Below are 16,540 nucleotides of genomic sequence, written 5' to 3' on the forward strand. Positions count from 1 at the left end.
CAAAATATTATTATTATTATTATTATTATTATTATTATTATTATTATTATTATTATTATTATTATCGTTGTTTATATTATCGTTGTTATTATTTTAATTATTTTTAATTTTATCATTTTTATTATTATTATTATTATTATTAATTATTATTATTATTATTATTATTATTATTATTATTATTATTATTATTATTATTTTTATACGGAAAAATTATAGTTTTAATTGCGACATACGGACGGGCATCGTCCAGTTCGTTGTCTGATTATTAACTCTGCCCAATCTTATTCATTAATAAATAACTTCATATCATCTATTTATAACATAAAATGTTTTTATATAAATATTAGAAGATACCAATTAACACAGTTGTAGTAATTTAAAGTGTTGTTATTGAGTGTTTATGAATGTCGCAAAAATGAGACCGTCATGTGACAGGAATGTATTTAACCTCAAACTATAAACTGTCGTAGCGCAAGGTAATGTGGGAATTGTTTCTATCTTAATGCCAGTCTGGAATTATCAATTTAAATATGTTCGCTTTAGGCTAGAGACCACTCATTCACGTTGTTATTGCCTCCAATGTTAAAGGTATGATGTTTATTGGCGATTTCTCCAATGACAGATTTAAAGGTAACCATCAAAACCATACATTTCCTTATAAATTAGCCTTCAACAATTTCAAAATCTAGATTTTATTATCGAAAAATAATCCATCTAAAAACCTAAACCCTGGAATACCAACACAAATATATCATTCTATGAGCATACAAACCGGTTGGTATGACCCCTCCAAAATAAAGATATCGATGTGTAAGACCGTCCAAAGACGTTCGCTATATGTTTTCAATATATTAGCGTTTTATCAACATGACATTGGTATGTTCTCTGTCTTTAACAGTTTTAACTCTTTTGCAGGATGACATAGCAGGTTTATTTTATCAATAATACAGCAGGGTATTCTCGAAAGAAACCATTAAATTTGTTTGACATGACACCTCAATATTAGGATCTACAAATCATTTTCGAATAAAAACCCTGTTGTTCAGGTTTTTTATTATTGATGTTAAAAGGCACGATTCTACACTCAATCAAACTATGATGTAGTTTGGACAAATGTGACCCCCATGCGCTTCCATTGTTCAGTCTACCATTGAGTAATGACACCCGATTTGGCGGGACTCTTTCCTTAAGGAAATGATCTCAAAATTGAAATGTACACATACGAACCCATAGCTTGCAACTTGGTAAGCTTTTAAATATACTATAGAAACAAATAAAGGCCCCTTTAGGATACTAGCCACAAACTCTAAGCTTTTTTTTACGAATTCGTAAGTGGACAGATTTGGGCGATCGAGCGTGCTTCCATCTCTTTAACGTGACTTGTTAACATTTGATAGTGTCAGACAATAATTAATTCCGTTTGAATTGTAAACAAAGTTGTTGTACCAAAGATGAAATATCATCAATAGTTCAAATAAGAGTTACACTTTATTTGTTTTGTTTTAAAAATATGACAGGGAATGAATATCTATTTTGACGTAAATGAAAGTAACGCTATTGGAAATTGAATTATATGGATATAGTTATACTCAAACGGGTATATGTCATTAGCTTTTTAGTGCTTTTTCATAGAAGTAAGTTGACTCAATTTATACAAACTGAACAAAAAAACAGTTTTCAACATTATATGGGGAGTGAGTTCTTATGATATAAACTGTTTGATAAATATGACCAATCGATATACTAATTAATCGCTATCAAACTAACGTCTTTAGATTGCTGCGCTTATTTGTATCGTTTCATGAAACATAAATGATCTCGCATTTCTATAAATTCGTTACAATAATGTCAAGTTTACAATAACAAAACTAACTAAAACCCTTCAAATGATATTAATGAATATATAACAATTCATTTTTCAGACAAAATCGTTACTCCACTGGTGTTTTTTCATGCCCGCTCACCACTGACCAACACCCTGTCCACAGGTGAGATGATAGTGTACAAGACAGTGGAGACCAATCTTGGAAACGGCTACAGCTCCACAACGGGAAAGTTCACAGCTCCAGCACGGGGACTCTACTTGTTCCTTATGCACACATGTACGCCTCCAAATGCAAATGCTTATCTTCATATGATGAATGAAGGCTCAGTCGTCATGGGAAGTGCACGGTACAACGTTGGCCATTATACCTGTTCTAGCAGTCAGGCGTTTGTACAGCTTGATGCCGGGAAAACTGTCTGGGTACAGTGTTCCTCTGGTTCAAAACTGTATGAGGATTCTAATTTTTGGACCTCTTTTGGTGGGGCTCTCATTCATAACTGACGTGCTTAGATTATTCTTCATAAAACGCCAAAAAGCAGAAAAAATACAATGAAAGTGGAAGTAAATTTTGTAGTGATAAATAAGTTTTAGTATGATTATAACGGGAGTTATTTTGTTATCATTAACCGTTAGTATTACTGGATAACGTCTGTGTAAAATGCCGTTATGCTATGTCATGTATGGTTTGTATGTCGCTTTTATTTTTAATAAATGTTTTCTATATTTGTTCCTAGTTTTAGTACAATGATGCTTTTTATTATGAAACTCTATGATCACACAGTTTTAAGTTTGAATTGTATTTCTCCGTCTGCAGATAGAGTTGGGATCTCATAGAAGTACTTGGGGTTTACCTATAAGTTTATTATTATTTGTTTTATTATTAAGTTTCCTCAAGTTAATGCATACTTTGATAAGATTTACCTTTTACGTTTTTGTCTTTATTCAGGACTGTTGGGATAAGAGTGAGGTTTGTACACGTAAACTGGTTTACCCCCCCCCCCCCCCAGTAAATTAACATTTCACTGACCGTTCCAAGGCGGTACCTAACACTCCTTGATAAACATTCCTAGTTATATATATATGTATGCACTGTGCTGTTCGTGGAGTTTTGTGCTGTTTTTCCATGTTTCTTGTTTGTGTTTTTTTTGTGTTCTATGTATTTGGCGTTTACCCAGGGCCATTAAACCGGATTTATGTTTAAACCTTTTGCTACTGAGCTTGTTTCTGTAGTTCTTCACATAAGAATTGACAGAAATAAACAAATACATTTCTCCCACCTCAGATAAGTAGATCCAGAATTTTAACCATGCTAGAAATTCTTATCTTGCCCACGGGCGAAGATAAAATGCCCGTATGGAACTCCTTTTTAATAGTCGCCGCATTGTAATTACCTCCCTTGTTGAAGACTGTCGTCTGTAGCATCATGATAACCATGTCTTATGGCAATATTTAGAACCCTAATTAATTATTTCAAAAGTTACCATAAAATGTTTTCACGCACCTTTCGAGAAATAATGCTTCACTCTCTTCTAGAACTATTTGACTATTAACATATTCGGAATCACTGCGCCCATATCCATGACAACCACGAATTATCGGATATCCATGCGCAATTACTTTCACTAAGCACAAAAGAGTTCCAGCAAAAAAATCACATTTTTACTTAATTTCGTTTAACTGAGGTGGGAGAAAAAGTATCTACCATAGGGTGTTTTGCGGAAACTCGGTAAACCTCGTTTTCACAAAATACCCTACGCTCGGGTCGGAATGATCCTATCTTACACTCGCGGCCATGGAAGATACTTATGATCTCGATACAAACGCGCTTGACATATTTTTTTTTCTTTATATCAAACATCTTGCAATCAAAACGCTACGTTAGTTGTCATGGTAATATTTAGAAATCATAGCTCTAACGACAAACTTTTGCTTCTTCTCTGATCTCCAAATTACTTATCCGACTGGCATTCAATGTTGATCATTTTGCAAAGTGCAAAACCTTTTTAAGTATGCTATTTTCAGAAAGACAATGGCCACTGTTCGTATGCAATATAAAACGAAACCACTGATTTGGCGGTTTTAGTCGATTATGTATTGTTCAAATCCGTTTTTGGACGGTACCATGCTACTTTTAGACAGGCGTGCATCAATTGGTTCCCGCATTCAAAGCTGAATACAACAGCAAGCGTAAACTATACCCAGCATTATACACCGTCACATAACTCAGAAATATTTTCTATGTACGCGAGCTAGGAGTAAGATTACACTATTATTAATAGTCCCAGACGCGAAGCGAGATATCTGATATTCTGAACACGCATTGTATAGGTAATGAAAGTTAAAGACGAAATCTTATTCAGAATAGAAAACTGGTCATACAACTGCTATTTCAATTTTTGTTCAAACTCGGGAGTAGCATATACATTTAAAAAAAGATGAATGAATACGCACTTCTTTTCTCACCTCGATCATGATCATTTATGACCTTTAATAATTAACGGGCAATACTAAAAGGCTGACCAAATGGCTGCCCATATAGATATAGAGGGAAAAGGCTGACCAGACAAGCTTTGTTATTTATTATTTTATCACGGTCATTAAGAATACATATTGTAAAAAAATGATAAAATAATTATAACTCTTCAATCTATCTTTCAGCTTTAGTTTATGGAAAGTTAATTTTGTACAAAATTAATTTAAGTTCGTCGTTTGATTTTCGTTTAGTTGTAATCGTATTCGTACATCCAGGTTGTTATGATGAATGTGAACGGTTTGAGGTTACACACCACCATTGTTATTCCCTATATAATTCAAAAAGCGGGGGGGGGGGGGTCAAGTTATTCCTAAGAAAAATCACTCCACTTGAAAAACAAACTCTAAAAATTGCACCGTCCGCCATGACAGTTCTTCCAAAATGACCTTTCAACTATAGGGCAGCGGTTTATGCTTTAATCTCTACTCTAAATGATAAATCAAGCAAGAATAGATACTTAAGGTATAAAAGTTTCAGGAATAATGATATTTTTGATTTACAGTGTATTGAGCATGTGAAAGCATGTCTATCAATCATAAGAACATTTTTTATTGAGAATTTTCCACACAACGGAAGTACATATGACGTAATGGTGACGTCATTCATTGAGAAAGCAGACTGATGAAATCGTATTTTAGTCTAAAGTAAGTATCATTATATGAGGTGGCTTATTTTAAACCAATTATTTGGTAAAACATATGTAGCCGACCGGTTTATATTACCATTAAAGTATGGAATTACATGATTTAAATACGTTAACTGCAATAATAAAGGAAGTAGGCAAGTTGCCGTGTGAAGAAAGCAGGTCTAGAAGTAGAATGTGCTATGTACTATTGAGTAAATGCTATTTTGTTTACTTTCTGCAGTAGATCTTGATTGAAATTGTGTTTAAGCTGTCTTTAACAAATGTTTACATCAGTGTTTGTGATATTTTTAATATGCTGTTGTTGCAGGTTTCTTTGTAAGATATGCTAACTTGTACATTAGTCTAAAATAATAGACGTGTTATGCACCAGTCAATTGTAACCATGGCCCCCGAGGTTCGGGGAATAGCGGGGACTTTGACTTTCTGTCCAGACAACCCCGGGTAAAAGCCCCGTCGTGCGGGGACGAACTGATGGTAAAACCCCGGCCAAATACCCCCGCACAATAGACACTCTATATAAGGCCCAATCTCCGCTTAATTTGGCACTAAGACAAAACCTCCGCGGTCACCGGGCCCTGCGGGGCCACCTGGAAAGTAAAAACACGGCCCTTTTCCCCGGCTATGCCAGGTATATCCCCTGATCTGGGGGTGGGGGCTGGTTAAAATTGACTGGTGCGTTATACGGGATTCTTCCAATCCCTAATGTCTTAACGGGTTTGTGCAAAAACGGGTGTGTTTGAAAAATATTAAAATTGAAATAAGTGAAGTATTTGATGGTTGAAGTTGATCATGAAGGTTTTTATTCATATTTAACCATGTAAGTGAAAAATTATTTTGCACAAAACAAGCATTTAATGCATTAAAACACATTGTTTACCTTTCTAATTAAATGAAAGTTAACTGACTCAGACAACAATTATGCCAAGCGGAACAACATGATCCAATCGTAATAACTCGGCCACCTCCGACAAGCTTCGAGACAGACCTCGTAAATACATTCGTCACAACTCGGTCATGGCCAAAATATTCCGATTGTTTTAAAATTGTGCCCTGAAGCCTTGCAGGTGCCCTTAATGTACATATGATCATATCGTTATGTTTTGACGGAATGAAATGAAGAAAACACGTCAAACTCATAATTATTCGTTGGATATTTATTGTTTTGTGCACAGAACTAATATAAAATTACGTTATTTGGTAATATTTCTTGTTTTTATTATATTTTGTGATGCAATATGCTTTAACCAGGAATCACGATCGGAATAACTACCCACTTTTCGTACAAAACTTGTACATATACTAAAATAAAACACATCGTCTTATTTGCATAAATTTGACGTATTACATGTGGAAAACCTTGAGTAGGCTGAAGGCATGAAAATTTTGTATGAACTATCCCTTTGTCAACTTCTTTGATACACATTTTGGAGACAAGCTTGCCTGAACTTTAATAACAAATTAAGATACACAGTGGTCGAAACTAGCACTACCCTGAAAGCAAAAACCTAAAAGATTTTCTCTCGGGCTGGTGAACATCCAAATGTTATAATTACCAGACCAAAATGGGTTGCGTGCATATAGTTTTATATCATTTTGTACCAGTGATTAGATAAAGCACTCGCCTCAACACATAAATAAACGTAAAGTAAGGTTCTTAATTTAATTATTTCACTATCATTTTTAATAAACATCTTTTAAATTGCCACCGTGAAACCTTATCACTTGTTTATGAACTGGTTGAGGCTGTAAATGCTTCTGTAGCTCAGTGTTGTTGTACTGAAAATGAACCTTAGTTCCATCATTTTTCATAAAAAGATATTGTGCGTATAAATTGTAATAAATTCCTTAATAAACTATATCATTTAAATGTAAAATACTTATTCGCAGATGCCCTCTATCACAGAAGCCTTTGAAAAAATCAAGTGGGCCATACCTAAGTTATTTGAAAGTCAAAATATTGCGGTATACTGCAGCAGCCCAGAAGGCATTTGGTGATAGCAATGATGTTATCTTACCAAGGTTTATTGTGACACCAATTTCAGCAAATCAAAAGTTGGATGCTCTCTACCATCAAGAGACATTATTTGGAAGACTGAGGACAAGACAGTTCACATTCTTAAAACACAAAAGTCCTGGTAACAGTTGTTTGAGTGTGCGTGAAATGCAAAGGCTCATCGGGCAAGCAATTGTTCAGGGGCTGCCATTGTCTCCTCCAGGTGGCTCGCCATTCACCACAGAAAACAAGGGTGTGTGTCTCTGGCATAATCATTCAGGTATGGAATCTTTCATACATTTCTTAAAAGGTATTTTATCTTCAATATACATGTAGCACTCTTGCCTGGATATGCGACCACCAACAAAACTCACAGGCTTCGAATCGAACGCATGTCGCCTTGTTCTGAAGCTTAAACCGTTCCAAGGAAATGTGTACCTTCATCCCTTTCAAACACCATAAAGTACATATGACCATAACTTCTTTTAGTTTTGCATATACTGCTTTCTGAAACAGTAAATGTAAATTACGCAGGTTATTTTTTATTTCCGTTTATCTATCAGGTTGAAGCTCAGCACATAATGACAAGGTATACAAAGTGGATGTGACCATTTGCTCCATGCTGTAGACAGAGAAATGGGAGGGCAGGAGACCTACTGATGTCGTGCATAAATGATGTAGTTGCCAACACCCACAACTCATTCACATCACCTTTTACACCAACAAATATACAGGCAATTAAAATATTTAGCCAGCTCAAAATCATTCTAAACACATTTTCTGCATTGATGGAGCTACTATATTGTATCTGCTATAGCCATCAGTTCAGCCCTGCTAAGTCATACCTTTAATTTCCATTCAACTAAAATAAATATATTTGTTTACATGAAATATCATTAAAATGGTGCAGTACTAAATTATCATATCAAAATACATTTCAACTAACTACTATGTACACAGAATGTTCAAGATTAAAATTTAATAATAGTATGTGTGAACATTTGCAGAAAATCTGAGCTAAAGAGACCCAAGAGAGCATCAAGGTCGTCAACCTACTGCAGACTGGAGTTACATTTGGCTTATGTCACAAGGTTGACTGTTTCCATGGAACTGATTTTGCTTCCTTCCTACATTTTGATCAACTTACAGCAGATCACTTGCATCTTAAATAAAACGGTTCTGACATCTGACAGCAGCTTCGTCAAAATAGATCTGAACCGCTTGGAATGAAACCAACTTTAGTCATAAACACACATTTAATGTGTGCTTTGACATTTAGTAGTGAACAGTTTAGTTTTTAACATTATCAAAATAAGCTTTTTTAACATTTTGAACTTTCAATTCTCTGCCTATCCTTCATAAACATTTTTTATGCCTAGAAATATCTTTATATGAACAATCAATTTAAATAACAGCTTCTCACAACATAATATTTTGTTAAGGTTTAGAAAACATAGTCAAAGACACTTCAGTTATGAAATTGCTTTTGAAAAAAAACATTTCATTAGTTAACAGTATGAAATAAATAGGTATTTCACCAGCAAAGAGAACCTCTTAACCTGAAATTGCATGAAATTTAACTTCAATAACATTATTTCTAAAAACTGGAAATATTCACTATTACTATGTGTTTTGAAATTTGTTTGTACAAATCGCTGCAATTATATAAACTTATATTGTTCTTTCAATTGTATCATGTATTTTCAATTATTTGCACATAACTTAACCACACATGATTAAGTTTTGATCTCATTTTATGTTTCTCTTGTCTAATACAAATGTTACTTAATAGATTTTTATGATGGGTATACTTTCTAGTTTTTCATGTAGTATGTGATAACCGTCAGCTGCATCATTTCTTTAGGAAAATATGTATCTAAATTTCTTTGCAAGCCACCGACCCATTCTTTGCCTCAAATGTATTTTTTATGTGGTTGCTGTCAGAACAGGTATTACTATTTATGAACTTGATAGTCAGTACACGAAGTGCTCAAGGTGAGCTCTTGTGATCGCCCTGTGTCTGTCATCAACAATTTGAGTGTTAACACTCTAGAGGTCACAATTTACGCACAATGTTAAATGAAAATTGGTCAGAATGTTACCCTCAATAAAGTCTTGGACGAGTTCGATATTGGGTCATCTAGGGTTAAAAATAAGTCACCAGGTCAAATTGAAGGAAAAGCTTGTTAACACTATAGAGGTCACATGTATGACTGTATCTTCAGGAAACTTGGTCAGAATGTTAATATTAATACTTTCTAGGTCAAGTTCGAATCTGATTCATGTGCAGTCAAAAACAAGGTCCCCAGGTCAAATTGAAGGAAAAGCTTGTTAACACTTAGAGGTCCAATTTATAACTGTACCTTCATGAAAGTAAGTCAGAATGTTTATATTAATAATCTTAAAGTCAACTTAAAATCTGGGTCATGTGCGGTCAAAATCTAGGTTACCAGGTCAGATCATAGGAAAAGATTGTTAGCACTCTAGAGGTCACATTAATGACTGTATGTTCATGAAAATTAGTCAGAAAGTATATATTGATCAGCTTTAGGCAAAGTTCGAATCTGGGTCACGTGTGGTCAAAACAAGACCACAAGGTCAAATTTAAGGAAAAGCTTGTTAACACTAGAGGTCACATTTAGAATTGTATATTCATGAAAGTTGGTCAGAATGTTTATATTAATAATCTCTAAGTCATATTTGAATACGGATCATTTGTGGTCAAAACTAGGTCATTAGGTCAAATCATAGAAAAAGCTTTTTAGCACTCTTGAGGTCACGATATGACTGTATGTTCAGTAAAGTCATAATGTTTATATATTAATTAGCTCTAGGCCAAGTTTGAATCTGGGTCATGTGCGGTCAAAACCTAGGTCACCAGGTCAAATAAAAGGAAAAACAAGTTAACACTCTAGAGGCCACATTTATTAGCATATGTTCATGGAACTTGATCAGAATATTATTCTTGATAATCTTTAGGTAGAGATTGAAACTGGGTTATCAGAGGTCAGAAACCAGGCCACTAGGGTCAAATCATAGAAAAACTTTGTAAACACTGTAGAGGTTACATTCTACAAACTACTAAAAATCATGATTTGCTGTTTTGTCAAATACAAAAATTAAACAGACAAGGGCTGATATCCTATTGGTACTCATTGTGTACTGTCAGAAATGAATAATTTGATGTCAATAACTTGAGCACATCTCACCTGTCAACAGTCATTAATCTTTAATAATTACTTCATTGTTGACATACATTCAAGTAAGCCTTCCATTCAACTGCAAATAATCTAATAAACTCTGGTATGATTATTTGTTGTCTTTTCTAGCAGTTGTGAATTGACTCATTTTAAATTCCATATAGATCAAACACCAGAGTTCAATTGAGATTTTAGTTTCTTAAAATGCTTCAACAAACCTTTTCACATTAGGGCCTTCTGGCAGAGGCTAGAGCACTGTCAAAACATTTTGGAAACCCGTTGGTCATTGTTTGATGAAACGTATCGCCTTATCTGCCTTTGGTAATGGAACGAAGGAGGGGCTCCTTGAGCACCTAGACTGATCATTGTTTTATTTACAATGATGTAGTGAAAGAAAAGTTATCTTTGATTTAAGTCTTCATTTTAAACAAAATGTTGCTTCCGAAGTAGCATAAATTACGTTATTTATCACTGTGATATACACACACTGTAAATTATGCTTTGTGTGAATTTGTTAATGTGGTTTTACAAATTGATCTGGTCTGTGGTTGTTGAGGCATTGGTATCACAGTGGTCTATGTGTTTGCCTGTTATGTTTTGAATTGTTCTGGAAATCTTTTTTCCAATAAATTCATAAAGGGATGCACTTCTATATTTCTTGTTTTTATTTTATTATAAAGACGAACATTTAAGTTGTCGTTTTAGCCTTTGTATAAAAGTTATCGTTCCAGATTAATGTATGATGTATGGTTCAAATCCCTATTTCATATATTTACACTACCGAATGTTACATTGATGTTGCAAGCATTCAGCAGTACCGTCCCTCAGCAATTTCAGTGCTTTGATTATAGATGCTGAGAGTTATGGAGTATTCCAACTGCTTCTACTACAATTAGAATAATGACTAATCCTGCAACAACTGTTACTAGTTGTACTATTTCATTATTGTAGCTTTTGATTATTGCTTAATAGTTGACATATGCTTTATGATGGTCGTGACAATGATGATCGTGATATTAATTATGCTGGTCGGCAATGTTGTTGTTGCTCCTGCTGCTGTTAATGCTGCTGTTGATGATGATGACCCTTGCTTGAACTGGATTATAGTTCAACGTAGGTATACCAGCAAATATATTACCAACAATTACAGAAACTTTCTAAACGCATCCTAAATATACATTTTCATTGACCATCACCCTAACTGGCCTAAACATTCCGTTATGTACGTCTCGCTACGCGTGTGTTGTAATTGATGATTGTAAGAAATTATCAGGGAAGCCGAGGTATAATTAAGATATACGAAAATAAAGCAAACCTTGGATACATATCTTCAGTCTTTATAGGGTTAGGGTTAGGGTTTATACGAGTACTTATTGGTATTCCAGTATGAATAAAACGGTTAGCAGAATTCCAATATGTCTTAACTAGTCCATAAAACATTCTTAACGCACCCTGAATACACATTATCCTATACCCTTACCGTACTTGGCCTAAACATTCTGTTATGTACGTATCGTTACGCTTTCGTTGTAATTGAAGATTTTGAGAAATGATAATAGCAGCCACTGAAGAATTAAGATATGAGAACATTTTTAGGACATATTTATTCAATCTCTTTACTTATTGTTATTCAGTTTATCATTAAATGGTAGGCGGAATCCGGTCTAAACATTAGCGGTACTCCGGATCACGGTAAAATAGTAAGAGAGGTCTTCCGTATTCCAACTATGGAGGTGGATACAATCTTACACAACGTTATTAAATGTTGCTTATCTGAGAGGTCGTACCTCAACTTTGAAAATAGCTGTTTGAGCAGTCAATATGGCCAAACAATTTTGATCCCAACTATCAAAACAATCTACGAAAATCAAAAGCCTGTATTTTAACTAAGATTTCAATATTACGCAGTTTTTGTGAATACTTGCGGCTTAACTGGCTGGTGGTATGGAGTTGAAGCAGGAGGCCTATAGGCGTGCACTTGGCGGCACGCTGGCCTGGCGGGCGAACTTGGTGACCTGGTGGATTAGAGGCCTAGAGGCGTGAAGTTTGCGGCTGACGAATTTGCGGCTTGAAATTATTTCAGTAATATTTTGTTGCATATACTGCAGTAGTAACATTAACATCTGCATTAAATCAAGTGTAAATAATGACATAACATTGTGACGTCTTCTTGCCGATCGCGTTTTGATAATTAATACATCTTCACCGATTTGAACTCAAAAACTACAGACAATTCTTTTCAATTTTAATTTTCATTGAACACAATACTAAGCACGGGGCTTTACCATGTACTCCAGGCACCCAGGTAGCATACAATGGAAAATACCTTCCGCGAATTCGACAAAAATAGTAAACTACTATAATACGTTTGGCGATAGGCCGCCACCTTAAATGCTATTTGACACAATGTGTCACTTTTCATTTATTCACAACATTCTTTTTTGCACATTAAGACCCGTTCACAAACCTTATTATGAACAGGTGACTATTTCTACAAAAGATAAAGTAAAATATGTATAAGTCCAAAACATTTGAATTGACATTTTCACGAAGAATATAATTATTTTGTGTTTACATTCGTGATACGTATGATCACTTTTTTCATAAAAGAAAAGAAAGAAACAAAATAATAATGATTTTTTTAATTAATGTATGACCAGTGATCCAAAACAATATGTTATTTTTAATGTGTCTAAATTATATATATTTTTTATATATCAACGCCATTTCATTTTGTCGCTAAACCACGTACCGTCATATATAAGAGGGTGAAAGACATTAAAGGCACTTGCTCCAAACGCTTGTATTTTATCTACTGATGAAAGAATAATGCTGATATTGTAGAAAAAACATTAGCATATATGGTTAGTTTAGGGAATGTGGGCGCACTTCCAAAGCTACAAAACTAGATAATAAAGGAATGAAAGCAAATATACCGTTATAATGCGCTGTCAGGGATTATTGCAAACAATACATTTTTTTTTCAGAAATAATTAGGTATTACGTTTATGCTTTTATACCTCTGCAACGGTCAAACAAACTATAAAAAACCTATTCCACCAGTAGGTATAATTAAGGAATAATACGTATTGCCAAGTCAACGACATACTAAAATATATACAGACAGGACGAATGCACAGCGGAACAATATTTAGCTAGTATGCGAGTGTGTAAAAGTAAAGCGATTGGACGTATGACCAAATGATCGACAAACCGACTAATATGCCGATTGACAGACGTATATATGCTACCGGATAGACGGACGAATGAACAACGGAACTGTTTTTTACAAGTATACAAGTGTGTAAAAGTTTGGATATATGCTTAAGTCACCCACAAAGCGACAAAAAAATGAACAACGAAAAGGTATTTCACGGTATATCACTATGTCACCAGTATGTCAAGCTATTGGATGTATGACCAAACAAGTGACAGTCAGACAAATATACAGACGGGCAGACGGACGGATGAACAACATAACAGAATATAACACGTTTAACAGTGTGTAAAATCAGGCGATATAAAGGACGGTGAAGTAACTGACAGACAGAAATACAGACCGACAGACAAATAAACACACGAACTGGCGGACAAATTAATATTGGAATAATATTTCACTAGTTACTCTAACCTTTTTGAATATATTACATGCAGAAGATATAAAGGACATCTTGTTTTGAAAATGTGCTCGGGTGTGCCCTGTTTGACATTAGACGTTTTCATGAATCGATTTTGTTAGATATCAATTAATTTATTGGATAAGTTAACACGACAATGGAGACAAACCACGATATTGGCTAAAGCTCCACCACTTCAAAACCCACCGTTCCAGCACGTGGAGTATACCTGTTTAACACAATCACATGTAACAATACAAAGACATTTACATTTCCCCTTCAGTAATAGAAGGCTCAGTCCTCATTGCAAGTTATCAGGGAAACAACGTCAACAATAACTGTTTTAGTTGTTAGGCCTTTGTACAGTTTGATGACGTAGTCACCTTCTGGGCACAATGCTCCACTGGGGATGCAGGCATGAACACGTCTGAAGATTCTTATCGTTGAACAAGATTTGGTGGTGCTCTCATTCACAGCTGATATGCTGTTGTGCATCGTTGCGACTACATAAAATGTTCACCTAACATAGAGATAGTTTTTGGATTTCATTCAGTAAATGCCGTAGTGGCAAAATTTTGTTTTTAATTGAGACAATTATAAACTGGGTTTCCATTGCAACCCTAGAGCACACAGTTACAATCAATGGTTAAAAAACAGCACTTTAAAATACTTATAAAAAGGCCACATATGAATATGGCCATTAATGTGTGTGTAACCATAAATTCGGCTTTAAACTTTGCTTTCGACAATAAGGCGTCTGACGTGACGTGGGGGAATAAAATACAATTATATGTATAATATAATATTAACTATATCAAATTTAGGCAAACCAGGGCAAACCATTCATGTCCTTGTATAACAAATAGTCGTTTTAAGCTATACAACATCAATACATTTGATTCGTTTAGATAATGTCAATGTTATTTTACTTAATAACGAATCTATGCATATTTACCATAAAGCAATATTTTTGTTACTGAAATATTTGTGTAACATTATATCTGTTTGACTGTATATTTGACATACTATTAATTATTTTATATTTCTTTATATAAGTGTTTTTAAAGGTGTACCCCTTGAGATGTTAGAATATTAAAATGTGATTATATCATGTAAAGAGAACATGCATTATCGTACCAAGACCTGGATATCCTGATGCAGGGGGCTACGTTTTGAAAAACGTTGTCTCATATTCGTCTTTTCGATATGATTTTATTATTTCATTAATTGAGCAAATGAAGAAACATTTCCAACGAGTTGACGTCGCCATTATTTTTAAAGTAATGTCTTTATCGAATGGATGGAACAGCTAAAACTGAGCTTTTATTGTTTGTTATTTTTGTAACCCGTTAACACTTGATTTGTTTTTGTAATTGAAACTGCGTTTACATCATATATATGCCTCCATACATTTTAATTTCGTTAGTTTCTTGTGGGATTAAGTAAAACATGCTATTTGTAAAAGGAAATAGGTATTGGGGATATGCTTTCAAGTTAGGACACAATATATGGAACTTTTAGTAATAAACTTCAGACTTTACAATAATTATTTGCCCGTTGAGACGGGTCGCTGGCATGATATTGAAAGAAATGACCGAAACTGTACTTTTTGTAACTTAAATGACATTGGCGATGAATTACATTACATTCTGAAATGCACCCACTTTGCAAATGAAAGAAGGAAATATTTTCCAGCTTCTCATAGAAATGATGTCAATATAATATCTTTCCAAAGGATAATGTGTGAGAATGATTACGAAAAGCTAATACTTACAAGCAAATTAATATATTTTGTGTTTAAAACATTGCGAAACTCACCTGGCAATATAACCAAGTATTTTAAAGATGAGTAGTTCGGCTAGAACTTGTTATGGTTAATTGTATCTTATGTCTTTTCAAAATCAAATGTACCATGCTTTAACATCTGACCCCAAAAACCTGGTTCATTAATTGTTTTTTTTTTATATTATAATTATATTATATTATAGTATAATGTCTACCTCTATTCACATGTATATTGTGTTGAGCGTAAAAAAAGAAAGAAAGAAAAAACACCTTTTTTTACTGTATACTTCTTGCATTTCCCCGATAGGAGCCAGGAGTTAGTTTATGCCCTTCCAATTAAAATGAACAATGTTAAGATGAAAATTCATTCGCACGTTGGTGAAAAAGTGCTAATTGAGTTCCAGCATTATCTTAGAATGTTTCCACTTTCTCGAAACTGTATAAAAGATATAAGAAACTAGCCACCGTGGAAAGTACCGTTTGAGTCAAACATCATGCCCTCGCCGTTGGGATGGATTTGTGTTTCGCTCCCTCCCATGAAACTATCCGTACTTCTTCTGTGTAGACAAATACACTCATGAATGCATATATATAAAACGTTTATTGTATGAGTAATTAATAGAACATGTTGTTATGAGATGAAACAAATTAACGGAAATGTTGGAACACAAATTCATTGAATCACAATAAAGATACGTTCATAAAATGGTCGGTTGCATTATATTTTTTAATTCGTGACGATTTTAGACATTTTTAATAAAATCATTTTACAGATTTAGTTTGTAGGGCAAAATGCAGAAAACCTAATGGTTTTCAATTACTTTTGAATTATTTAAATGTCGAAACAAATGCAGTCTATGAAATAAAAGTGGCATATCAGCAAGGAAATATAAATCTTCATAATCACTCCAGACGAGTTTAAAGTGTTGACGCTGCCCAAA

At 34.2% G+C, this 16,540-nt stretch overlaps 1 protein-coding gene across 1 annotated transcript in view; it reads left to right on the forward strand.

Moving 5' to 3' along the window:
• LOC128204351 (uncharacterized) overlaps nucleotides 1-2,326 on the forward strand; it is a 2,944-nt gene extending 618 nt beyond the window's left edge. Inside the window, exon 2 of the mRNA XM_052905767.1 lies at nucleotides 1,923-2,326. Within this exon, the coding sequence (XP_052761727.1) occupies nucleotides 1,923-2,326 (404 nt within the window). The remainder of the gene's footprint in view (nucleotides 1-1,922) is intronic.
• The last annotated feature ends 14,214 nt before the right edge of the window (nucleotides 2,327-16,540 follow it).

The sequence above is a fragment of the Mya arenaria genome, chromosome 10 (genome assembly GCF_026914265.1).
Source record: "Mya arenaria isolate MELC-2E11 chromosome 10, ASM2691426v1".
NCBI lineage: Eukaryota > Metazoa > Mollusca > Bivalvia > Myida > Myidae > Mya > Mya arenaria.